General features: G+C 37.1%; 1 protein-coding gene across 1 annotated transcript; it reads left to right on the forward strand.

Moving 5' to 3' along the window:
• Positions 1-7,153: 7,153 nt before the first annotated feature.
• LOC149540043 (autophagy-related protein 18a-like) lies at positions 7,154-26,172 on the forward strand. Its single transcript, XM_089801233.1, has 4 exons — positions 7,154-8,012; positions 24,954-25,224; positions 25,383-25,509; positions 25,626-26,172. The coding sequence occupies exons 1-4, from the start codon at positions 7,284-7,286 to the stop codon at positions 25,723-25,725; spliced, it is 1,227 nt and encodes a 408-aa protein (XP_089657359.1). The 5' UTR covers positions 7,154-7,283; the 3' UTR covers positions 25,726-26,172.
• The last annotated feature ends 618 nt before the right edge of the window (positions 26,173-26,790 follow it).

Consider the following 26,790-nt stretch of genomic DNA (forward strand, 5'->3'; position numbering starts at 1 on the left):
CAAAGGGGATGTTACTTGTCAATCTTGCTGAGGGTACTAACCCCAAACCCTATAAGGGACATTGCCTCTTGACCCTTTTAGGTGCTCCATCCCTAAACCTATGCCAACGATTGTCCCCAAATCAACCCTTGCTAACCACCATCCCCAAATCAAGATCCTAGGTCCCACCCTTCCCAAGACTCTAAAGGAACGTAGAATTTTTTGCAACTTTGTACTTAGTTTTTAGGTTGACTTCATACAAAGGAAATTGTAATTGAAAACTATCAACAATTAGTTATCATTTATGCAGTGTGTAGTATGTATTGTGCAATACAATTTAATCAAATACAATATGAACATAAATAAGAAAAAATGTATCTCATAATTTATGGAATAAGCTTTCATTTTATTTTATTTTTGTATCTCTATTCTATAAAACCATGTTTTGTTAATTTTTTCATCTTTATTTTACATGTGTTGAAAATATGATTTTTTCTTGATTGATTCGTGATAGTTTGATAATTTCTGAATCTTTTGGTTTGCCTTTTTTTTACTAAGAAGATTTTTACTACTATGGTAGATACTATAGACCTTGGCAATGAGGGCCATACTTTCATAACTATGCCAGATATATAATACCACTGCATTTCTGTGTAAGATACATGCAACCAAATGTACTTTTTATTACTGGCCATTTTGTGGACTTAGGGCCTTTTATTTCCAATGAAAATAATGTTCTATTATTACTTTTATACTTGAATTAATGAATATTGAGCAAGGATTTTTGAATTTTATTCATTATATGAACGTTTAAACTTGAATCTTGATCTCATGTAATGGGATACTTGTAACAATTTTCCAACTTGTATCCCAAATTTGTAATATATAGTCGTAAATCTGTTGCTACCATCCTACCATAATGGGCTTCGGGAGTGAGATATTACCACCCAAGGCTATGCAAAATAAAATAAGCTTTGATGCATTGGACTATGAGGAACAACAAATTTTCATGGATTTTGCATGTTTTTTTGTTGACAAATCCAAGCACATTGCCATGAAAGTATGGGAGGCATCAACATGGAGCTCTCGACATGCAATGGAAACACTTAAAAACAAGTGTCTTATTCAAGAAATGAAAGGGCATTCATGAGAAACATTAACAGTTATAATGAGAATGCATGACCATCTGCGGGACATGGGAAGATAAATTGCAAATAGCTTGAGCCCACCGCATTTTTGGCGGCCAGGAGATAATTTCCATCTGGAATGGTTGTGTCTCCTCCCATTTTCTACTTCATATATATAATAATAATAATGATTGGAGAACAAAGGAGTAATGGGTTTGTTTGTTTTGCACCTTGCCATCATCCTCCTCTAAATGTTGCCCTTGGACCTTTCGCTCAGAGATCCCCATACAATATAGTAGGTCAAACAAGCTCAATGCGCCGAGTTAGCCGTTGCGGGTCTCTGCCCCTCTCAATGCGTCGAGTTAGCCGATGTGGGTCTCTGCCCGACCCTCTCAATGCCTCGAGTTCACCTTAATGCCCCTCTCAATGTTGCTGAAGTCTCCCGTGCACCTTTCCTTTCCGAAGAACCCTGTGTCGATTTCTTTCAAATGAGGTTTTTTGGTTTTTTTTCTCTTATATCCCGGTGGGGTCGCAATTGTGACGCCTTCCGTCGCAATTGCAATGGAATCGGGCTAAAATTGAAAAAAAAAGCCAAAAACACATTACCTTTTCTTATCGTCGCAAATTGACCCCTAATGTATTAGTGTAGCAACCGACCACTCATATGGGGACTTCCATTTAGCCATCTCCATCTGACCACATGGGAAAAAGGACTTAAAGTCACTCACCCGTGACCAAATAGCCTCTAGAAATCTTTGACAAAGAATCAACAAGTTGGGAAACTGAGAAGTGATGAAAGGAAAACCATCCCAAGAATCAGACCAAAATTGGGCCTCTGTCCCCCTCTTGCAGATCCAAATAAATCCATCCTTAATAAGCATAACCCCTTTCTTAAGGGTGTCCCATATCATAGATCCCTTCCCCATAAGGGTGTAACTAGAAATATCAAGATGAGGAATCCCCAGGAGATACTTCTAAGAAAGAACCTTGCCCTAACTTTTATCCTGCTCATTACACCACCACTAGTAAAGTTTAGCAGCCAAAGCCTCCCCAGTCAAAGCCGACTGCCTCAAGCCTAATCCACCATATTATTTCAGACTACAAACCACTTCCCATCTAACCAAACTCCATTTGGAGGACTCCAAGCAACCAAACCATAAAAATTGGTGCACCACAAAATCAAGATCCTTTAGAAAGCCCATAGGGACAACTTGGAACATGCATCTATAAATGGGCAGAGCCTACGCTACTTACTTAATCAACTGGACACAACCCACAAAGGATAACCAATGATGAGTCTAGTGATTAACTTTCACCTAAAATTTATCCAAAATAATCTGCCAAGATTCCCTGGGTAGTCTACTCACTGAGATGGGAATGCCAAGATACGTCAATGGGAGATTTCGGATCTGAAATCTCAAAGTGTGAGCAATCCTTTGCTAAATAGGGCTTAGAGTATTGAAGAAGAAGATGGAAGATTTTCCCTCATTAATCTGTTGACCTGAGGCAACTAGGTAAGCATCCAAGACCCTTCGTACATTAGAGGCCTCCCTCATTGTAGCCATCCCCATCAAAGCAATATCATCCACAAATTGCAAGTGAGTTTGTGGAGGTAAGGTGCAACCCCACCTCCAACCTTGAATAACGTTCCACATTTTGTTTAATCCATCTCCCCAAACCTTCAATCAAAAGAATAAACAAATAAGGGGAGAGAGGATCTCCTTGACAAAGCCCCTTAGAAGCCCCAAATAGCTCAGAATGACTCCCATTGATAAGCATCGAGAAAAAAATTGAAGTAACACAACTCCAAACCCATTGAATCCATTCTTCTGCAAAGCCAAAAACACTAAGAACCTGCTGAAAGAAGGACCACCTAACTCTGTCATAAGCCTTAGCCATGTTCGGTTTGATAAACATCACTTTTTCTTTTGAGCTGGCCATAGAATGGATGACCTTAGTTGCAATGACAATCCCATCCAGAATTTGCCTACCAACTACAAAACCACTTTGTTCTTCACAGATCAAATCTACAAGCCCCTTCTTCAACTTGTCAGCAATAAGTTTAGAAATAATTTTATAGATCACATTGCATAAAGAGATGGGCTAAAATTGGCTTAACCTGTCAGCCCCCTAGTTCTTGGGGATAAGAGCAAGAAAAGTAGCATTTAGAGCCCTTAACAGTTGCTTATTATGCTGAGACTCATGAACCACGACTAGAAGATCAAATTTGATGATATCCTATAATTCTTGAAAAAACTCAATTGGAAAACCATCAAGACCCGGTGCCTTCCCTTTCTTCATATTAAAAACAATCCCTTCAAGCTCTTCAAGTGAGATATCTCTCATGAGTTGTTGATTCATATCTGTAGACACAAGAGAGGGGATACAAGAAAGAATTTGTGCTTCCTCAGGAGATCCCCCTTGCGAGTCCTCTCGAAAGAGAGATTCAAAGTAGTGGGCTACCTCCCTAGAAATTTCTAGGAAGGAAGAAAGATGGTCTCCCCTGTCATTCACCAAACCATAGATAGAAATGCCATGGCGCTTGGCTTTCACAGAATTGAAGAAAAAAGCAGTATCCTTTCTTTTCCAGTATCCTTTTTTCTGCCAGGTTTAACAAATGTCTCTACCCTGCCCTTCTTAATATCTTTCTACAAAATGCCCAATTTGGGAGGAGGCTTAATCTTTACTGCCGAGTCTAAACCAATATTCCACCCAATAGACAAAGAATCTACTCTTGCTATTGTAACAATGACCAAGAGTTTCTGCATCTCAGAAACCCCCCTTTGCTGATCTACTTCCAAGTGTCGACAATCATCCCCTTGTGGGTACATAAAAGAATCAAGAATAGGATCCTCCTGAACTAAGCCCACAAGCCCTTGATCCAAGTTGATCAAACCCGGGTTCACCTCATGTTGGCTGAGCTCATCGAAAACCTCAAATCTGTTGAAGGTACCATCATCATGCCTTTCTTTAAAAGGCCTTTTTTGACCCCTATTCTGATTTTGAGCCTTGACTAGGGCAAAACCATCATAAGCACCTACCTCATTAGGAGAAATACTCTTCCCTTTATCTGTTTTAGCAAGATTGCTCACAGGTTGTGAAGGCTGAGACTCCCTAGATTTGTACCTTGGGCATCTCCACTGCAAATGGCCATATTCTCGACAAAGCTGACAACAAAAAGGAAGAGTTTCATAGTCCAGATGCTGCACCCAAGAATAAGAACCCGCACACATCTCTATTGCATCAGGAAAAGGCCTACTTAGATCAATTGCAACACAAATGCATGCAAAAGTCATTACCTTTTTACCTAAAGTCTACGATGATATCCCTACAAGATTTCCAAGTACATAGGCCAAAAGGTACAACACATCCTCTCGATAGCATTCCATTGGGAACCTCGATAAGCAAACCCACACCAGGACACGATTTGGAAGCTCCTTTGCAGGGTTGAAGCCAACATGCCATGGCTTGATAAACAACCCTACTTTATTATGAAAATAAGGACCTTCCTCAAATACCCGATTGCGATTAGTAGTGCAGTTAAAACTAACCATGAAATAATTGTTTGCCAACACAATAATCTCCATTTCCCCCTCCAGCTCCCAAGTCCTTTAGGCCCAAACCTCCAAAAATTGCAAGGAAACTCTCATCCCCAAAAACTTACAATATAAGAAGTGATGTGAATAATACTCAACATCTTCAACAATCATCTCAATCGAAATAACCAGTTTTGGCCTCTCCTTGCACCTCTCAAGACAATCATTAGTCTTCGTAATTCTTGAGCCATTAGATAACCCCAAATCAATAATCTTGGAGTTTGGAGCAAACAGATTGTTATTGAAGGTCTTCATCCCTTGATTTGAAAATTTTGGGCTTATCGCTGCCCAAAAATCCAAGTAAGGGCTCCTCGCTGATGTCTCACCCTTAGAGTTGGCCATTATGCCAAGGAAAATACAAACTCTAAAAAATGGGAGAGGGAATCCTCCCTCCACCCTTATTCTAAACCCCTCCCAACACCAAATCCCATATCTTCAATCCTCTCGCCCCACGCAGTAGAGAAGAGACTAAGGCCATGGGCATGTAGAACCACCAGTAGCGGATAAATTTTCCACTCAAGACACAACAAAGGAAAATACAAAGAGAACAAGCGAAAACCCGTGTGTGACCCAGAAACTCACCCTCCAAAGACTCAGCCAAGACCAAGACACGATAGGAAGAGCCAATCCCAATCCTTACCTTGCAGACACCAAACTCCCACCTACGCAACACAAAGAAAATCAGACAGAGCTAGGGCATGAATGCCCTAGCTCAAGTTGCAGAGCATTTGCCCATAAGGCATTCCTTCTCAGAAAAAATATTTTGATCTTATAAAGAAAAAATCATTTTTGATTGGTTAGAAAGGTCATACCAATTAATTATGGGCAACGATAAATTTAAACAACATTAAGAATTTTGATTGTAGTCCATAATTAAAATACACTTCCATTAAAAGAGTGTCTCAATACAAATATTATTAGACCCACACAACTAGTGATACTTTCTCAAAGTAGGAAGGAAGCAGGCTATCTAGATTAAAACAAGTCAACATAACTAAAAAGAATAGGATCATGTAAAGATAAAGAATAATAACAAATTTCATTCAAAAGATGGTATTTAATGAATAAATTAAATAATTTTAATAACATCTCACTAATATAACTAAAAGATACATTAAAAAATTTCATCTTTAGACAAAAAAAAATATTTTTAAGGCAAAAGACTGTGGCTATAATAATTTTTCATTTATATACAAAATTTTCAAAACATATTGTTTTATAAAAGCAATGTTTTTTACCTTATTTTCTATGCTAAATTAGACACTCTTTACAAAAACTAACAACAATTAAAATATTTATATAAAAAATAATAAACAAACTTAAATGCTTTAATTAAGAAAAATATTTTTTGATATTATAGAGAAACAAATTATTTTTAATTAGTTGGAATGTACCATAACTAATAACGAGTTAGCATATACTAAATTAATTATAGAAAGCTTACGAATGCAATCAACATCAAAAAAATTGGTAGTGTATAGGATTGAAATACGTCTTTAAGAATAGTGTCTTAATACACCAACAATTATTAGACCCCATTATATAATTTTTTAATGTGTTAAGTCAATTTAAACTCAAGACCTCCCACATGAGAGGCTAACAAGTTACCATTATGTTGTAGGCTCTTGTCTATAAATGAAAGAATTTTAATAACATTTACTAAATGTTAATTAAAAATTAAAAAAAAATTAAAAGATTTTTTATCTTTAAAAATAGTAAAAATATACTCTTTTCTAAATAAAAAAGTAATTCTATAATTAAATGTTTAAGTTGAAGTAGTTCATCTAGGTACATTGAATGAACGAATGGATGGAAGATTTTAATAATGTCTATGAGGCCAATGTAATTTATAGAATCTCTATATTAGTATAAAGATTGTCAAAAGTCTTAAACAAGTTGTAAATTCTTATTTCTTAAAAAAAGACATTCTCACAAGAGATGAACTTTTGTTAATCCTACTTATAAATATAGATCAAAAGATCTGATAAAGAAATATAGATCAAAAAAATCTGATAAAGAAATACACATTCTCATTAAAAATGATTTATTATGTCTAGTTATAAATATCGGTCAAGCAAAACACCTGATGAAGAAACACTTGGTGAAGGTTTTGCAAATGGGGTTGCAAGCTTTGGGTTTAACTGTGGAGGAAACTCTGTAGTTAAGCGCGCTCGGGTTGGAGTAGTACTGGGATGGGTGACCTCCCGGAAAGTCTCGGTGCTTCACCCCCTGTGAGCATCACCTAGATCCAATGAGTGCTAAGTGTTCCATTTATTCTCATGAGAGATGGATTCATGTTGAATCACTACTCATGAAACATGGGTCATCGAGTTTGACTCAAAATCACACAGTTAAATCCTGATATTCACATCACAAATACCTTTCTATTCATAGAAATACTCCTTCATAATTGTAGTATACAAACACAAATCCCATTTTTAGACAGAACTTGCATTAGAAAGACGACACAAAAATCGACCTGCATGCATACCAAATTCACTGTGCAACTATTGGTTCTCATGTGGATTCAGGGCCTGCGTGTTTAAATATTTGGGCGTCGATTCATGTGGTTTAATCCACCATGGCAGTGGTAAGTAAGAACACCATCAGACTTCACGCATCTTCTCAACCTTCAAAGCTAATGACGACGGACACAAAATCCCCCAGTCGAAAAGTACTTTTTGTGGGATTCAATCAGGACTACGGGTGTGTAGCCTGTGGCACAGATGGAGGGTTCAGAGTCTACAGCTGTGAGCCCTTCAAGGAGACCTTCCGGCGGGAGTTCAGCGGCGGGGGAGGCATAGGAATCGTGGAGATGCTCTTCCGCTGCAACATCTTGGCCATCGTCGGCGGGGGTTCGAACCCGCGATACCCATCGAACAAGGTCATGATATGGGACGACCACCAGGGGCGCTGCATCGGCGAGCTCTCCTTCAGGGCACAGGTAAGGGCCGTGCGTCTCCGAAGGGATAAGATCGTTGTGTGCCTGGAGCACAAGATTTATGTCTACAATTTAGCCGATTTGAAGCTCGTTCTTCAAATCGAGACCTTGCCCAATGCAAAGGGCCTTCTTGCTCTCTCGGCTTCCGCCCCCAATGCTGTGCTCGCTTGCCCTGGCCTCCACCGCGGGCAGGTGCGGATTGAACACTTTGGTTCTGGGCAGGTTCGGAAGACTCTGTTCATTCCTGCTCATGATTCGCACCTTGCTTGTCTCGCTCTTTCCCCTGATGGCCTCCGCTTGGCGACTTCTAGTAACAAGGGTACTCTCGTCAGGATTTTTAACACGGTGGATGGCACCCGTTTGCAAGAGGTACGTTTCTGGGAATTGCTTTGTTCCTGCATTTTTTTCATAGTTCCACTTCAAACATTACCTGGTTTGGCAATTTTAAGACTCCTTGATTCTTGCTACATATTTAATTCTAGCACTGCTGCATATCTTTACTTAATCCTCACATAGTTTGACAATTAAAATTTTGTTGAGGCTTGTAAGAGGTGTACTTCCTACTTGTTTTTAGATTTTGGTGAGGCTTGTACGAGCCGTGCTTCCCACTTATTCCATTTTTCATTTTTCTAAGCATTGTTCTACTTAAAACATAACCTGATTAGCAATTTTTTAGAATTATTAAACTTTCAATAGACTTGTTTCTTGCCCATTAAATGGCAGAGTAAATTTTTCAACAACATTTTTAATCGGGAGCTATGAATGAGTGAGGTCACAAATTGGGGGCCTCATCTCCAACTATCAATGCTGACGTTCAGATCCATGAACATATTGGATCAACAAAAGCACAAACCTCTAATTGAAATGGTGGGGTTTGAACTTTGATGGTCACAATATCACCACCACTCAACTAACATACTATGGGTTGAATCCTTTTATGATTCTACTTAAGCATTACCTGTTTTGACTATATATATATATATATAAAAGTTGTGTTTCATATTTATTTTGTTCCACTAATTTTGTGGAGACCTACTTAACCCATCACCGATTTTAGCAATTTTTAGAATTTTTTGACACTTTCAAGAGATAGTTTTCTGACTTATCCATTCAACATTTTTCATAGCTCTAATTTAGCATTGTGCATTTTAACAATTATTAATATTTTGAGCATTTTTAAGTTTGCAAGAACCACATTTTCTACATGTTCCATTCGGACATCTCTGTATAGCTCTACTCAAACATCGTCCAGTTTGACAATTTCTAAAACTGTTGAAGCTTTCTATGAATTTTTTTTTAATTCCTGTATACTCCTGATCCTTGATACCTATCAAAAACTACTTTGTTTGTGAAAATGGAATTTCAGAAAGCAACGGAAAATTGAAACTTATTGCAGAAGTTAAACTGCTAACAGATCAACACTTCAGAATGCAATAAGTTCATAGTTATATGGTTTCCTCCAGTTATATAGCAAATAAAAACATCAACTAGAGGAAATAGTAGTTTGTTTTCAGACACCAATTCTGTCATTCATAAGCATTTAAATCAGAGGAAATATGGAGTTCTCAACCCAACATGCAGAGCTCTTACAGCTAGACACAAATCCATTTTGGGAGCAGCTACAGCCTGATCTAGGCAAACCTTATGGCCAATTGGGCGCCTGCAAATATGGATGTCTTCTTTTGATAAAGCGGATCTCAATGCAAAGGCTGAATGCTGTCTTATATGATCTTCTATGTGACTCTCAATGGCTCTAGTAATACTGATTCAGTCTCCTGTGGGAATTATTCTGCCTGTGGAAACTCCTTATTGATATTCACCCTTGTTTCCTTGGGTCTTCGTTATCGCAGGTAATTTATTCCAGTCACCAGGAGGCATGGTACTTGGAGATGGTGTAGACTGATACCAGTACTGCTATGGCTAATTTTAAAAAATAGGAGACGGGGTTGGGAGATGCCATTTTAAAATATAATATGATAATTTCTAGAAAATATCATGACATAGAAATTTGAAAACAAAAATATTAAATTAGTTATACAAGAACAGGAAATGTTAAAGATAAATTCTCTTTAGACTATTACAAAGATAAGAAACCAGTCATACAACTTTTTATTCCCCTCTCAAAATGTCTATCTGCTGCTAGAACCGATCACTATAACTTTGCATGGATTTTTGTATTATCTAAACTACTTTGCATGGATTTTTGTATTATCTAAACTATCTGCATGAAACTTTATGCAGACTTATTTTATTAATTAAATTTGCCTTACTTTTTTGCCTTTTAATGTGTTTCTCCCTGAGTTTTCTGGTTGGATACATCATTTTCTTGTCGGGAGACTACAGAGATGGTAGGCAATGGCAGCCAAAAAACCTTGTGCATTGGGAAGTTTCCTGAGATGTCTCTACTACTGGATACAAGTCTCTATCCCCGATACATGTCTCAGGGGTTGGGAAATGGGTCTCTGAGTAACCATGGCTTATTCTTATACAATGCTTAGAAAAATATTATAAGTGGTGGGGATTTCCTCCTACCAATTTTGAAACCTCTCAGGTTTGTGGCTGAGATGACTTCTACATTTGTTTAATGCAATTCCCAATGAAACCATTTAATGCTCTCTTCACATCCACCATCCAAATATGTATAGATTGCCCTTTAGGTCAGCCACGATTAGAAAACTGTCCCTCTAACATATTACAATTCAGGTCGGGTTGTTCGATAATGTTCATCAAATCAATTATTTGTTTCATATAATATTACCTCTTTAAATAATTATTAAAATATACTGGTAGCCAACCTCTCTAAAAGTCAGGGACATTACATGCTACAGGTGCATTCCTACTTATTCCATTCCAGCACTTTTTTATAGCTCTTCTTAAACACCACTTGATTTGAATTTGCTTATACAGTTTTAATTAAAAGTCACTCAATTGACAATTTTTAGAATTTTTGAAGTGGTAAAATGAATGTGACTTGAAATTGACATTTTGCTGCAAGAGAACATCTCTATAACTCCCTGTTTGACAATTTTTAGAATTTTGGAATTTTGCAAGAAATGTTTTTTTTTCAGCTTATTTCATTCCAGCACTTATGCTTAGCTCTACTTGGTACATTGCCCAGTCTGGCAAATTTTTTTTCAAGAGTTTTCCAAAGTTGCAAGAGGTGTGTTTGTGACTGTCACATATAACAACACATGAGAACAATTTTACATAAACATCACACTGTTCGATAATGTTTAGAATGTTTGAGTCAGTGCGAAAAGTGAATTCCCTACTTGTTTCATTATGCCAATTTTTTAATTTTTGTGCAATAGGTTTGTTTCCTACATATTCTATTCCAACACTTTAGCATAACTTTACTCAAGCATCACCCAATTTGGTAATTTTTAGAAATTTCGTACTTGGTAGTTGGTACAGGTTTACTTGAAGATCATCTGCTGACGATTTTTGTAGCTCTATATAAACATCAGCCTAATTGTTAATATTTTTTAGAATTTTAGAATTGGTAAAGTAAACATGATTTGAACTTGGGCTTCTTGCTTCAAGAGAATAGCTCTGCTATTCCCCTTGTCATGTCTTATGAACACCCTTTTAAGCAACAGGAACAGAGGAGTGGAGTTCTGATTGCCATTATCCATTTCTTGAAGAGGATATTACTCACAATTGCATTTAAACTTTTATAGAATATCAGAAATGTCCATTCCCTTGTCACATCTCATGACAATTTGTAGAATTTCTGAAATTTGAAAGAGATGTATTTGTGCCTTATTTCATTCCAGCACTTCCGCATAGCTCTTCTTAGATGTCACTTAATTTTCACATTATTTTTCAAAATTAGATTTTTTGAAGTTGCAAGAGGTGTGTTTCTTACATATTTCACACCGACATCACCCAGTTTGCTAACAGTTAGAATTTTATAAGTGGTGCATTTCGTACTTGTTTCATTATGACAATTATTTGACTTTTTAGAAAATTTTACTGTAGTCACCATAGGTTCATTTCCTGCTCATTACATTACAAAACTTTTGCATTGGTCTTCTTAAAACATCACCCAGCTTGGAAATGTTTAGAAATTTTACACTTTTCTATTAGCTTTAGTTAAACATTACCGTCTGACAATTATTTTGTAGGTCTATTTTTACAGATTGCCGGAATCTGGTAGCCCCCCTAAATTGCAGTGTGCTTGTAAAACTTTAACGTGACTGATGACACTGCCACAACATGCCCTACAGTACCATGTGGGCTGGGGGGAGAGTGGACCTTGTGACCTCATGGTTAGCAGAAGAAACTTTTGTGTGGCTCTATTAAAGTGTCACTAATTGTTAATTTGTAGAATTTTTGAACTGGTAAATAATATGACTTGAACTTGGACGTCTTACTTCAAAAGATTAGATATGCCATTCCCCTTATATGGATATCATGTTTGTGATTGCATACCCAGTGGAAGCTGAAAATCCTGCATTGTGTATGGCATCTTCTTAGATCAGAGTCCTAATATTTTTTTATGTCTCTAGGTTAGAGGCTTTCATTTCTTCTTGAGCATTATTGATTTATTAAACAAAATCCATAAAGCATCTGGGGAACTTGTATATAAAACGATCTACAATCTGTTCTTATCCATAGGTTTGAAACTTGAAATCAAGGCAATATTTAGCACATAGGCTACTTATAGGGCTAACACATAAGCTATTAAGGAAAGAGAACAGCAAAGGGAGTGACACTCTTAGGAGATTTACCCAATGTCCATGAATGAGTAAGATGAAATTTACTGATGGAAAGTTCATCATTTGCGAGTGAAACCTGGATTTATGCCATGGACTGTAAAAGCTCTCAAGTAGAAATTATGTTGCTACTCATTCCTGAACAGATTATATTCCAGTAGGAATTGTGCAAAGATGTTTGTTTGATCTCTGAAATCATTAGATGACTAATTTCTTCTTGGCAATTATTAATTTAATAAATAAAAATAACAAAGCATCTGGGGAAATAGTATCTAAACATGTGCAATATGTCCTCCATTATGGGTATGAATTATGAAACTTAAAACCAAGATTTAGCACACAACTGACAGGTTACTTTTGAGGCTAACATGTAAACCATCGAGGAAAGAGAACATCACAAGAAGAGACACTGTTAGGGTATATATCAATTGCCCATGAATGGCTAAGATCGAATTTACTGATGGAAATTTCATCATCAGTGAGTGAAATCTGGATTTATACTATGGAGTCATGGATGGCTTAAAAGTTTAAAATTACATGTTATGTTTCTACCCATTCTGGAACAGTCTCTATTCCGATCAGGATTAGGCAAAGATGTTGGTTGGATTTCTGCATACATTAGAATACTATCCAATTGGTTGGAAATTCAACATGAAAAGTGTTCTCTTTTGGGAAGTGTAAAATGAATCAATGGGTCACTTCACTAGAGGAACAATATTATGAATATTTTTTCAGGACTTATTTGAAAAAGCCAAAACAGTAAATGAAGGAGACACAATGTTGAACAAACTTGGGGGTCCTTAAAGGGAAAAAAAGAAGTGTTTAGAAGTTTTAAATAATGGCCCAGAATGTAGCGGATCCTGGAAAGTTTGGAATCCGTTTTTACTATAGAAATGGATTTATAGACGTTTTTGCCCTCAAGGGTGAACTTAAGTTTGAATTTATTTTGATTGGTTAGACCTCATGCCCACAAAAGTCTAATACAACAAATTGTCAAATGCCTTTGCGTAAAAATAAATATAATATCATGATTGATATCTAAAGAAATTCAATTAGCATTAGTAGTCATTGAACAAAACAGAAAAGTAAAACATATTATAATTTATAACTGATTTAGAAAAAAATACTTCATTCTTGTTTGCTGGAAATGGATTATAGTTTAGAGGTGAAATGGAGTTTAAAAATTCATTAGCAATATTTAGGAACATATCTTTTTAACAGAATCATACATCAAATTTATGCATCACCAATATCTGTTAACACAGTTGGTGAGGCATAAATTTCCCAATAAAGTCTGATAAAATACAAGAACATCACAAAAGGCCAATCACCCAAGTTCAGCACTGATCACAATTTGAAGGTGGGCAGAGTTATATCTCTACAGCAACAGAACCAGCAGAATGCTGCTGATGCCAGATGTAATGTTCTAGGGTTAAATAATAACTTCACCTTAACAGATGCAAAACATCTATGCAGTTCATATAGTTTGTACACAATGCTAACTTCTCTCTTGAAGAGATTAACCCCAAACTCAGATCAAATTAATTCAACAAGCAACTAGCATTACAAGAAATAGGCACTGATATATTAGATCAATTGGCTCTGGTATAATCTAGGACAGTTATGCACACTGAGATTGGGGAATCAGTCTTGAATAAATATATTTCAAACAGTTCACTAGTGGGATCAATGCCTGTTTCAGGCCCTGTAAGACTCCCAGATGATTGAACGATTATTCTTAGCCTATTAATATATAATGATGTGATAATGGGGAAGTTCTGATCAGTCTGCTTGCCCCTGCTTCAGATCGATCAACTCTTCCTCAGACTTGAGGGGATGAATCTGCTTTGACACCCTCTGCCTGATGTAACCTTTTTGGAATCCAGTCTCTGCATCTTTGCTGATTGGAACAGACAAGGTCAGATCTATCCCTTATTGGCTACCACCTCATGATTAGGACAAACACAATGATGCCCTTCAAAGATGCCAAATACAAACATAGATCAGAATAGGTAACCTGCATTTGCCCTTGAATTTGGGTAGAAAATGACATGCCTGGTGTTGATGTATGAAGGATCTCTAAATGAGGTTCCAGGAAACTGCAGAACAAGTGATCTACCCTTGTTGGTCTTGACCGTAATGATTTCTCCAATGCTTATGATGCCCAGCAGCTGGAGCAGTTTATTTGGTATACTCACTGCTGGACATCTTCCCTCAAGGCTGTGCTCTAGAATTTTCATCCCAAAATGCAGGTAGAAATAAAATCTGCAAAATCAATTTTCTGATCTTCCTTCATGCCACTATGCTGATCTGGAATATACAGATTCAATGCAATTTCCTGCATGGAAATAGCTCTTAGCAAACACTAGAGTTGTGTTTTTTTTCAACCTGGTGACGATTACCTCTAGAGGGCTTTTTTCCAAGTGCGACAGATATGAATCAGCAAGACGTAAGCCAAAGTTACCTTTAAAAGAAATTTTATCTCCTTTTGTACCTGGAGTAAAAGCCCTTCAGATCCTCATTGGCCTCAAGAGTTGGAAATCAAATCGGCACCAAAAGTTGTAAATTATATTCATTATGATAAGACTATTGGATTGAGCATCACCTAGATCCAATGAGTGCTGAGTGTTCCATTTATTTTCATGAGAGATGGATTCATGTCGAATCACTACTCATGAAATATTGGTCAACAAGTTTGACAAAAAAACTACACAGTTAAATCCTGATAGCAATATCACAATTTGAGTTGCTGTGGAAATTATCTCCTACTTATCAACTGATGAGCTTAAGGGGCTTTCTGATGAATGGTTCATAAGGCACAATACTTGGTGGAGGTTTTACAAATGGGTTTGTAAGCAGAGTGGGTTTAACCATGGAGGAAACTCTCTAGTTAAGTGTGCTCAAGCTGGAGTAGTACTGGGATGGGTGACCTCCTGAGAAGTCCCGGTGCTTCACTTCTGTGAGCATTGCCTAGATCCAATGAGTGCTGAGTGTTCCATTTATTCTCATGAGAGATGGATTCTTGTTGAATCACTAGTCATGAAATATGTGTCAATGAGTTAAACTGTACAGTTAAATCCTGATAGCAATATCACAATTTGACTTTTTGGGGAAATTATCTCCTACTTATCAGTTGATGAGCTTAAGGGGCTTTCTAATGAATGGTTCATAAGACACAACACTTGGTGAAGGTTTTGCAAATGGGGTTGTAAGCAGAGTGGATTTAACCATGGAGGAAACTCTGTAGTTAAGCACGCTCAAGCTGGAGTAGTACTGGGATGGGTGACCTCCTGGGAAGTCCCGGTGCTTCACCAATGTGAGCATCACCTAGATCCAATGAGTGCTGAGCACTCCATTTATTCTCATGAGAGATGGATTCATGTTGAATCACTACTCATGAAATATGGATCAATGAGTTTGACCCAAAAACTACACAGTTAAATCCTAATAGCAGTATCACAACAAGACTATTAAAGTTAATATTTTTCTTTAGTAATATATATTTCTAATATTAACTAAAGGTTTACAAAAACACTTATATTTAATTTTAAAATATTAATATTTTTCCTTCTAGATGAAACAATCCTTCTGGACTGAACATTGCTTATCCTCAAGCAATGACTACTCTTGAAATACCATCCACATTACAGTGAGGCAGCATAACATGGATTCATGCTCATTGATACAGTGTGCTTGTCTTTTAAGGTAATATGCCGATTCGTGAATTAGACAACAATTCTCATCCCTTCTGGCATACATGCCAGTGTACCCACTATAGCAACCCACAAGCTTCACAAGGCCTATACCATTCTCAACACGTTGCTTCTAGACAAGCTGCATTTATAGACGTTGGACTTCCTCATCAGTTATATCAAAGCCAATGGATCTGTCAGTGGAAGCAATATTAATGTCAATAGTTTTGGGTATCTCTGCAATTACAACATTCAAACCACACTTTGGAGTTGTCTTACAAATACTAGCTGCTCCCCTTGGGGTTCCATGACCTATAATTACTTAGACCTGATCAACGCCACAGTCTTGGATACCAGCAATTATCTTTGAACTTTTATGACCTCAAAGTGAAGTGCTCAGCATAGTGACTCCATCCTTGTATCATTAATCACCTTTGGTATCAAAGGAATGGTATTGTGAGCATAATGTCCTCCTATCCAGTTTCAATCACAATGATATCTTGAACCTCATACGTGCACCATAATCCATGTACAATTTCTCAAAGTGCAATATACAACCCTGGGCATAATCTCTCATGTCTCAATATACAAGCAATCATTTCATCTGAAGTCTGAAATAAATTAATTATGCCTTCAAATAATTTATTATTTACTTCAAAAAACTTGCAAAGTAACCTTCACAGCTAATGTTATTCACAATTTCACAGAAATTGTCTATTTTCAGTAAGTTATGATCTTTCTATGTTGTTCCTTTCTTTATGCCAATTGAGCTAAAGATCTAATACTCCAAAACTTGGCTTTACTGACAAAGGGGAAGATAAGAGTAAATCACTAATGTATTTCTAACTTTTAACTTATCAAGTAAAAGATTTTCATTTGAACCCTAAAAGTTAAAAGTGAAGTGCAAAGTAGAATAACTTGAACCACTTGTGCTTTTCAAATGTTCACACTGAACCTGTGTAGAATTTCATGTCTGATTTGAACACACAACATTACCTAGAGCCAAGAGCACAGCCATTCCATTGTCTTTGAAGAGGAATATATCAACTTGAGCAAAACAAACGTGAACTAATAGAAGAATGATCCTTCTGTAAATGTAGAGCATCCTAGATGAAGGGATGTTGTGCAGTTTGATTGAGCACGAAGTGATTTTTTTTTTTTATATGAGAAGTTGCAGTTCAAAATCATTTTACCCTATTGTGTGCAATATTAATATACATCTTTATGTATTTGATCCTTGATGTCTTTTGTTATGCATGACAATAATTTTTGTTGTCAAAAAATAGTTCAAATTTGGGTTTAAAGATTCAGTTTGTCGGTATGACAAAATTTTGAAATGGGGTTTGGGCTCATTAGTACAAAATTAGGTAATATATACACACACACACACATAGACACACACACACACACACACACACGTATATGCTGCCTAGAAGCATTAATTAAGATTAGAATGCCACATAGTATCATAAAAAAAACAAAAACACTATACTAAGTTTCAATCATCTAATGGATTTTTTAAATCTTCATCTTCCTCTTCAACAAAGGCACCACTTGATTCACAAGCATTGCCAATGCCAATGGGATCAGCCTTAGTCTGCTGTAATGAATGGAATTCTCTTTCACAGGCTTTGACATGATATGCAAATTCATCAATTGGGTTGATTGGTGGAGGAGACATCATCACCTTTACCTTCCAATTTATGAATACAAGCCTTTATGTTGGCGAGACAGAGATTGAGAGCGTCTCTTCCGTCTCCTGCCTCATTAACTGCTCGATCTTATCTGCTTCTCCTTGCTCTGCTGTTTTCTTAACTGCTTGATCTGATCTGCTTCTCCTTGCTCTGCTGTTTTATTAACCGCTTTATGGATTTGAAACTTCAAATAATTGAGCTGTAATGGGTGGATGATCTCATGCTCATTTAGGAGTTGCGGATGAATAGACATAAATGATTATAGAAGGCCGGAACAGGTAATTAAGGTTCTAGGAGTTATAACCTAGTTTTCTTCTGCTCGTTTTATAGCTGCCAGTAACTTATAATGACTCAAATGCTTAGTACTTTCTCCCTTTACAGAGAGCTTGTTTGTTTGTAATTAACATCCTACTTGAAAAATGTTATAAAAGAAGTTTGCAACTCCCTTCACCTATTGAGATTATTTTTTAATGCTTAAAATATGATTTATCATTATTATCGCTATAGAGAGCTTGCAATTAATTAGTCAGGGGTCATTACCAGCAAGTGGATAGAAAATTTTTACAGGAAGAAATCTTGAGGGCTAGTTTGATTTGATGTAATAAATATCTGAACTTCAGCAATTTTTGTTTTGCAATTTTAAAGATCCTACTCAAATTCTGTAATAATTGTTTTCTGCACTAAATTATAGAATGTTTCTCAGTGGAACTGTACCTGGTTTGCACTTGGTCTGCCTGGGTCTGCCCTGGTCCAACCTAGGTTTGGCCCAGGGGAACCAGCCTGCCTAGGTTCAAACCCAAATGGAACCACAGGAAAACCAGGACTAGGACCATGGACAGGCTCAAAATTTACATGTTCCAGAGGGCCCAGGGAGAGAACTGGGTAAGTTAGAAAAATAGGCATTGTTATCACGAAACCTAGCTTGTCATCATGTTCTGTTTTTCTGCAATCAACCTGTTTGATTTTCATTTGCATATAGGCTAGAGTGGGTGCTAGAATACAATTATCCCAACAATCTGGCAGGATGACAAGTTTGGGGTGAAAAATTGGAAGTGATAGAATTTATTTTTGAGACTAATTATATCTGGTGTAGAATCACAATGAAAGAGTCTTCCATGGTGGCCAGATTATGGAACCTGAAGCCAAGAGCACTGTCATTGATTGACAGAAGATAAAATATATGCACTAATATAGGAATGATCCTCTTTTAACTAGAGCATATTCTAGATGAAAGAATGTGTGGATCTTGACTGAGCTTCATTAAGGGCAAATTTTATGCACCTGAAGTCCAAAATCATTATCACCTTTAGCATATAAAGTGTCATCATTATCTATTTGATTTACTGATATCTGAAATTATGGTGTACAATCATTTTTGGTTGCATATGTAAGCATCCTTATAATGGAACCTAGCTTATAATCCTGTTGTACATTTTTTAAAGCAATCTGTATATTGCGCATGGTTATAAACGGTTCTAGCACACAACTGCCACAAAAAATTATTGGGACGAGTTTCTGGAGTGAGATATTGGAATTTGTTCTATGAGACTAGTTGCATAAGGTGGGAAGAATTATAATCTAAAGAAGCTTTGGTAGACGTTACACGATGGAAACTGGAGCGAAGAGCACAGCCATTGCTTTTGGCTTTGTAAGTTATAAAGATGTTCACTACTACACGAATGATCCTTTCATGAATATAGCACATCCTAGATAAAGTAATGTTGTGTAGCTTGACTGAGCTTCTTCAAGTGCATTTTTTCACCTTGAAGCTGAAGCATGTGCATTAACTTAAAATCCAATTCATTTTGGCCTGGAGAAGATATTAATTATTCTTGTTGATTTGCTTTATTGATGCCTGAACTTTGAAGTTATGAAGAACAATTATTTTATTGCTATATAACAGGCAACATAGTGCATCATCTTGTTCCGTGTTTTTCTAAGCAATCTATTTGTTTTGTGTATAGGGCATACAATTCTCACAATATTTTAGTTTGATGACTAGTTTGCAGTGAGCTTAGAAAGGGAGAGATTTTATATTTGGGAAAGATGTTAGGGTTTGACAGATCCGGAACATTATGAGAATAAACAGTTATATGCAGAAACAAAAGAAGAATACACAAAGAACATAGATAACACATAGATTAACGTGGTTCACCCAAAACCTGGGCTACGCCCACCTACACAACCTTCAACTTTTTTATTATCCAGCAAAAACATACACCAACATTACAATGCGTTATGCATCTCAGCTGCTTATAACAGTGTTTTAGGGCAACCTCTAAAATCTACCATTTTAGGGTTTTTACAATGGCAGTTTTCTTTTCCCCAAAAAAAAAACATTTCAAGGTTCAGGGCTACCGTCCCTCACCTCCAGCAACTACATGAGCAGTCGCCACAACATCAATACCCACAAGATGATTAGTCGCCACAATATCAACAAAAGAGACGTGGCAGTACATGATTTGTTGGCAGGTGCTGAAGGTCAGGATTGCTTGAAGCTAGTTGGTTTTAGTTTTAGGATTAATGGTTAAGGGTAGGGGAAGTGGATTAAAAGTAGGTATTTGAGCGTTTTTATTTCCTTGTGGTGTAATGCTACCTTCATCGTAATGAGACTAACCCAGACTTGTGAGTACTTGGCAAGTCCCAAGGCGAGGTGCCTTGTCAAGTCTGGAGACTCGGGCAGACTCACCAAGTCTTAGCAAAGCATGGGAAATAGAATTGGCTATTTTACTTTTTTTTTATAAAACTCATAAAATCTTTATGCATTTTTCTTTATGAGGTGTGCCCAGTCTACATATATGGAAGATAACATTTAACTCCTGTCTTTGTCTTCTAGCCACTCTAATTTTCTTTGTCAAAATATATACATTTGAGTGTGACTGAAATGTCACATTTTAATGTGCATGGAAGATAACATTTAACTCCCCATACTTGTTTTCGTGCTGCTCTAATTTTCTTTATCAACATATATACGTAAATTATTACACTTATAAGTGTAAGACACGTTTCACTATATGCATGGAAGATAACATTTAACTTCCCATTCTTGATTTCAAGCCACTCTAATTTTCTTCGTCAAAATATTACATTTCAGTGCATGTCACATTTCAATATGTGCTTTTCCTTTCTTACATCATGTTATATTTTATGTTTATACTGGCAGGAAGTCTGAAAGTGGTTTAATATCTCTACGAGTTATAATGCAGCTTCATGTTTTACAAGATCCTATAAATTTTCAAACATAGTCAAATTTCAGTAATTAACAATCCCCAATCAGCATTCTCTCACTCCATCTCACCCAAACTCTAGACCTATCTCTCTTTTTATCCTTCTTCATCTATTCCCCCCACCTTCTCTCCCTCTCTCCCCCCGCCATTCCCCCGAGGGGTGCTGCCCTCAACCTTGTTTTGGTGTTACCTCAAAACCTCCATCAAACTGCAGATCTAAGCAAACAATAGGCCAATGGCGAATCCTGATTATAAAAAAATATTTAATACATATACCCTGTTGCAAATCTTTTATATACACAAGCAAAGCCACAATAAAGGGTTATCTTGTTTCATATGTTGTACAACTTGATTAGCACACAAGGACTGCCATAGGCATAGTTGGCCTGCTGTTACCTCGTTGTACTGAATACAAGTTAAGTTACTGTTGGCAACAAATATCGTTTTCATAATGCAAAATTTATTAATTTTGCCTTGCATAGACAGTTGATAGAAGAATATCCTCTAGTAGTATCCTAGCTACGGTCAAAATAGAACGTAACTATTTATTTTTTTCTTTCATCGCTCCTGTTTGTTAATGAGTTTGTCAACAAAACATGCATCATTGAAGGCTTAAAAAAATCACTTATAAATTCCTTAATTGGATATACACAACAATCATTTTGACAAATTAATATTTTTTTCTGGATTCTCCTTCAAAATAGAATACTCACTATTGATAATTTGTGTAAAAGATGCTTCTGTATCCCCAATATGTGTATCCTCTGCTGCTCTGATGCTGAATCTGTTAACCACCTTTTCATTCATTCTCCTTATTCCAGAGCTATTTTTTCTTTTTTTCTGGAAAAGACAATCTATCCTGGATCTTTCTTACAAGCATGACTGATTGTTTTATCCAATGGTCTTTCATTTCAATACCTCAAAAGAGTTTAAAAGGTTGTGGGTTCCGGTGCTTCCTCATATTCTTTGGGGCATTTGGAAAAAGCGGAATAACGGAATCTTCAGAGACAAACCTTCCCCCACAAGGGTGGTCTTTGCTAAGATTGAAAATGCTATCATGGAGAATTTTAATTCTAGGGGTGTTGGCTATCCTAATCTCAATAAGGTCATTGATTCTATGCTTGAAGCTAATCGTACTGATTGCAAGAGGAAGGAAAGCAGATGGTTATTTCACCCAGGGGATTGGTGTAAAGCTAATTTTGATGGGGCAGCCAAAGGTAATCCTGGGCTGGTTGGGTGTGGGTGACCGATAATAAATCATTTTGGCCAATGACTGGCTGCGGTGGCATTTCCCTTGGGAAAGTAGTCCAACCACTATTTGGAGGTGATTGCTGCCCTTCAAGTTACCAAGTTAGCTAGAGACATGGGCATCGCTAAACTTTGGTTGGAGGGAGACTCAAATAACATTATTAATTGTTTGAAGGGGATTTCTAAACCCCCATCGACAATTGAAAATATTATTGAAGAGACCTTAGTTATCCTAAGAATCATGCACAGATATCACATTTCACATGTGTATTGAGAGTCTAATATGGCTCCTGACTCAGTGGCAGTGAAGATCAACCAAAAGATGATTTGGCAACGTGATGTGGCTCTCCTCGCCGAGGTCATGGCAAGCACTAATTATGATTTTAATAAATGCTAAGGAGGGCTTTATATATAATTATGATGATGGTACTTAGATGGGATGGTTTGTGATTACAAGGTGCTCACAGGATTGTAGGGATGGGTGTAGTTATGGTTTTACCTTTGGCTGCATGTTTTGTGGGTATTTTTGAGTGCCCTGGCTTTTATTATTTCTCACCATCACGTGGTTGTATGCATTAAAACTTTCCTTTTCTGTGTGAGACCCTTGGTGAGTGAGTTGCAGAGAAGAAATATGGGTGGGTAGTGCGGGAGAAGGGAGCCTCCAAACTTTGATAAATAGAGAAGGCGGACCAAGGTGTGGGAGATTTTGCAAAAGGGTGGTTTGGCTCCATTCATGGAGAGATTACATGAGGTAAGCCTGAAGTTACAAATCTATTTCCGAGGAGCTGGTTTGAGGGCACCATAAATGTGGGTGGTTGGAGCCTCACTGTCACGAAGGACCTCATTTCCAAGGTGACGAGCATTCCATTGTGGGGAAGAAATTCTACAGGTATAGGAAATTTTCGGATGCCACTATTGAGGAATCCCAGAAGGAGCTGGGAGAAAGCAAAGCCCTAATTAAGGGAGGTAAAACTTATTACCATTCTCAATGTATTAAAAAGCTATGGAGATTCGTCCTACGTGCTATTGTGTATTATGTTACCCTGGATGGTAGGTTCGCTTGCGTTTGTTCCCATCACTTTGTTCTTCTAAACCACTTCAGTCATGGAACTAAAATTTCTATTTCCTACTACTTGTGTACTTCTCTAAATTTCAATATTAATGGTATGAGAGAAAAAGTGCTTACTAACCCGCCCTTGCATGATGGCCTCATGTTACTTATTTATGAGTATATTAAGGCTCATTCTATTGGGAAATTTATTGCGGAGAAGGGTGCTTCTGAGGAAGATGACGAGGAGTCTGAATTGGCACAGGATTTTTCGGAAACTAAAGATAGTGAGGGAATGCACTCGGAAGACCTGGAGATCACCAATACTAAGGGTAAGGGAATGAGTTCTTCTTCCAAAGCCCCTATGAGCTATGTTAGGAAAGATTCCAAGGTTCCTCGACCAAAAGACAAGCTAAGGTGGTTATTTCCTCTGATGAAGAGTATAACGAGGAAAACAAGGATATGCAGACTAATAATGAGGAGGGAACTAGCAAGATGAAACAAGTAAATTTACCAAGAAAAAACAGAAGAAGATTCCTGGTAGTGAAGGCCAAAAGAGGTTCTGACTCTCCCCCAAAGCTCATTTAGTTCCAATACAGGGATGATTCCTCGATGGGAGAGGATAATCTGGATATCAACGACTCTTCTGTGAAGAACTTTCAGATGCCCTCAAGCGATATCCTTGTTCAGTCCCTTGTGAAAGGCACTCCGCCTAGGGTGAGAAAGATCATGTGGAAAAATCTAGATATGAACATGGTGCGGTTGGGTATTGCCAGGGAGAACATTGACTTGATGGTTTGTGGTTAGTAGACGAGCAAGATTGATCTCAGGGAGTTGATTGATCCTTTCACGTTGATTCTCAGCGACTCCAGCAGAGAGCCTAAGATGGATGTACTGAACAATGGCAAGAACAACCTTTTGGACAATTTTAGGTCCATCAAATGGCTTTGACATGAAATAAGTAAATATAGAACCGCAGCATGGTGCATAAAAATATGTGAGCTCTAAGGAAATATATTGAGATTGTGACAAAATGATATCAGATAACTCATAATGGATGGAAAACAATATCATCTGGCATTGAAGCTAGCACAGTACTGCTAATGGGATTTTTGCTATGTGGAGTTTTTGATCAATGGAAAAATCTTCTAAATGAAGAAAATTCCATGTAGAGTTAATATGGAGCATTTGGAGCAGAAAGCATTTTTTAACAGGGCTGCTCTTTCCAAATGGGACTTGCTGCAGCATCATGGAAAACATAGGTAAATCAGTTGAAGGAAAGAGTTTTACATGTGGCTTTGACCTTCATATATTCACTAGAACTTTTGATGAATGGACTGCTTGCTTCTATTGCTTTAAGTCACTTTCTTAAAACTGCAAAGTTCTCTGCCAACCTAGTTTAAATTTCTTGGCTTATTCAGCCTTGAATTTGGTCTAAATGTACAAAGTCTTTCGTATTGCACTGGGGGCATAATTATATATTTTTTATATGGCTTCTTCTATCATGGTTTTGCTCTAAGCACACTTTAAGCTTCAATGGATCGTGAAATGAATTATTGGACTGATGTTCTAATGTATAATCAATAACAAATGTGATAATTCTCTTAAGAAAGATCTACAGCATTTCTTTTTTCAGATTTTAGTTCATCCCAGTTGTAGCTCTTAGACTGTAAGTTTCTGCAGTTGAGACGGGGATCAGACAGAGCACAAATATATAGTCTGGCGTTTTCTTCCAATGCTCAGTGGCTTGCACTTTCAAGCGACAAAGGGACAGTACATGTATTTGGGCTCCGAGCATTTATGTCTCAAGACAACAATGGAGATGTTGCTAGTTTGGCATCTAACCAAAGCCCAAAGGAAGATGTCTGTGATGGCAATAACAGTATTGTATCGGATGCAGATTCTGCTGCTATTCTTGCATCTAACCCCAGTTCAAGTCTTTCTTTTATGAAAGGTAAAAATTAAGTTGTCTTTACATAGTATAATTATGATTTGTTGAAAGGATGTCAAACTTTGTTGTTGATTGCATCTTCTACTTACACAATTACTATCAGATTTTCTCAAAAGCTCTGAAATGTGCTAATTCTTGTTTCATTGGCTGTACCACACCAGGTGTTCTTCCTAGTTACTTCAGTTCGGAATGGTCATTTGCTCAATTCCACTTGCCAGAGGAAATGCAGGCAATTGTTGCGTTTGGGGCCCAGAGAAATACTGTCCTAATTGTAGGTACAGATGGAAGGTATGCCAATATGATTATCTGTGACAGGAAACTATTTTTGTTCGCTTAGATTTTTTTTGTCCCACATATAGTGCAAGGGAGTACTCATGACCGACTTCAATGTATTATTAATGCAGTTTTTACAAATGCGGTTTTGATCCTGTGCGTGGTGGGGAGATGATCCAACAAGAATTCACAAAGTTTGTTAGACCTTATGAAGATGAGCCTAACTTATAGTGCTTCTACATGCTGTTCTTGTGGTAGAAGATATCTGAACTTTGAATAGAACTGTGTTATGATGTACAGCAGGTGGTCTATGAACACAATTGTGAATAGATCTCTGAGAGCACTCTTGTAAATATGTATTTTGGATGTGGAATATGGGTAATTCAGAAACTGCGTGCATAGGGCTTTTCTCTATATGTGGCTTTTGACATCCTATCCTACCTTCACTGGTGTTTTCTGTTAAATTCCAGTACTATATTTGGTATGGGCTGATTAAATCTCGTCTTTGGAAGGAGCAAATAAAGAAACCTTTATTTTGGCTCTCATTGTGCCAAGTTGGTCTTTCATTCATTACCTTATAATAAGCCAATCTTGACAATTGTTGATTCCTTTACATCATTTTTTGTAAATATATTTTATTTATAAATAGAGTTTTCAGTGAGTGGGACTTCCTGTCAACGAGTCTTGTGACATCCTACCATTACTGGTTTTTATCTATTACATTCCAATATTATATTCGGGCCATTATATCTTTAGTTTATTTGCCCTGGCATTGTCTGTGGATTCATAACATTAATTACGGTTACCAGTTTTTGTTTATTGTTAGTACCACTTTTTTGGTTATAATTATGTACAAATGTGTATATTTTGAACATGTGACAGCTCCAAAATGTAACTGAAATTCAAGTTTGGGGTCTCTGTAGATGTAACTTTCCAGAGTTTTTCCATATTATCCTGTTCTCTTTGTCCTGCTGAATTTTCAGTTAAGTTATGAAATGGTCTTTGTTATACATTGCCAGATGACAACTCTAATAAAATCAAATGGTTTCCTTGCATCAGACTTTGGTAAGATTCACGTAAACTATTATTTTGGCAGCTACCAATATAAAACTAGAGTACACATATTTTGCATATTAGATGGCTCCAGAACTTAAGGGAAATCTTCAAATTAGCTATTCAATCCTCTTATAGATGTGACTCCAGCATGGTCCGACTCCACTGCATGTCTGTGGCTGTATGACAATAATAATTGAGATCCAGGTAGATGATATTTGTCGGCAACTTCGTTGATTTAAA

The sequence above is a fragment of the Cupressus sempervirens genome, chromosome 9 (genome assembly GCF_028749045.1).
Source record: "Cupressus sempervirens isolate cs-2001-9-10 chromosome 9, ASM2874904v1, whole genome shotgun sequence".
NCBI lineage: Eukaryota > Viridiplantae > Streptophyta > Pinopsida > Cupressales > Cupressaceae > Cupressus > Cupressus sempervirens.

What these genes read in the sequence shown, in the direction of transcription:
- LOC149540043 (XM_089801233.1), top strand. Translation starts at nt 7,284, where the DNA reads ATGGCAGTGGTAAGTAAGAACACCATCAGACTTCACGCATCTTCTCAA. An exon ending in AAGTCTTTCTTTTATGAAAG is followed by an intron (nt 25,225 to 25,382) that starts GTAAAAATTAAG and finishes GTACCACACCAG; the next exon opens with GTGTTCTTCCTAGTTACTTC. An exon ending in ATTGTAGGTACAGATGGAAG is followed by an intron (nt 25,510 to 25,625) that starts GTATGCCAATAT and finishes TTATTAATGCAG; the next exon opens with TTTTTACAAATGCGGTTTTG.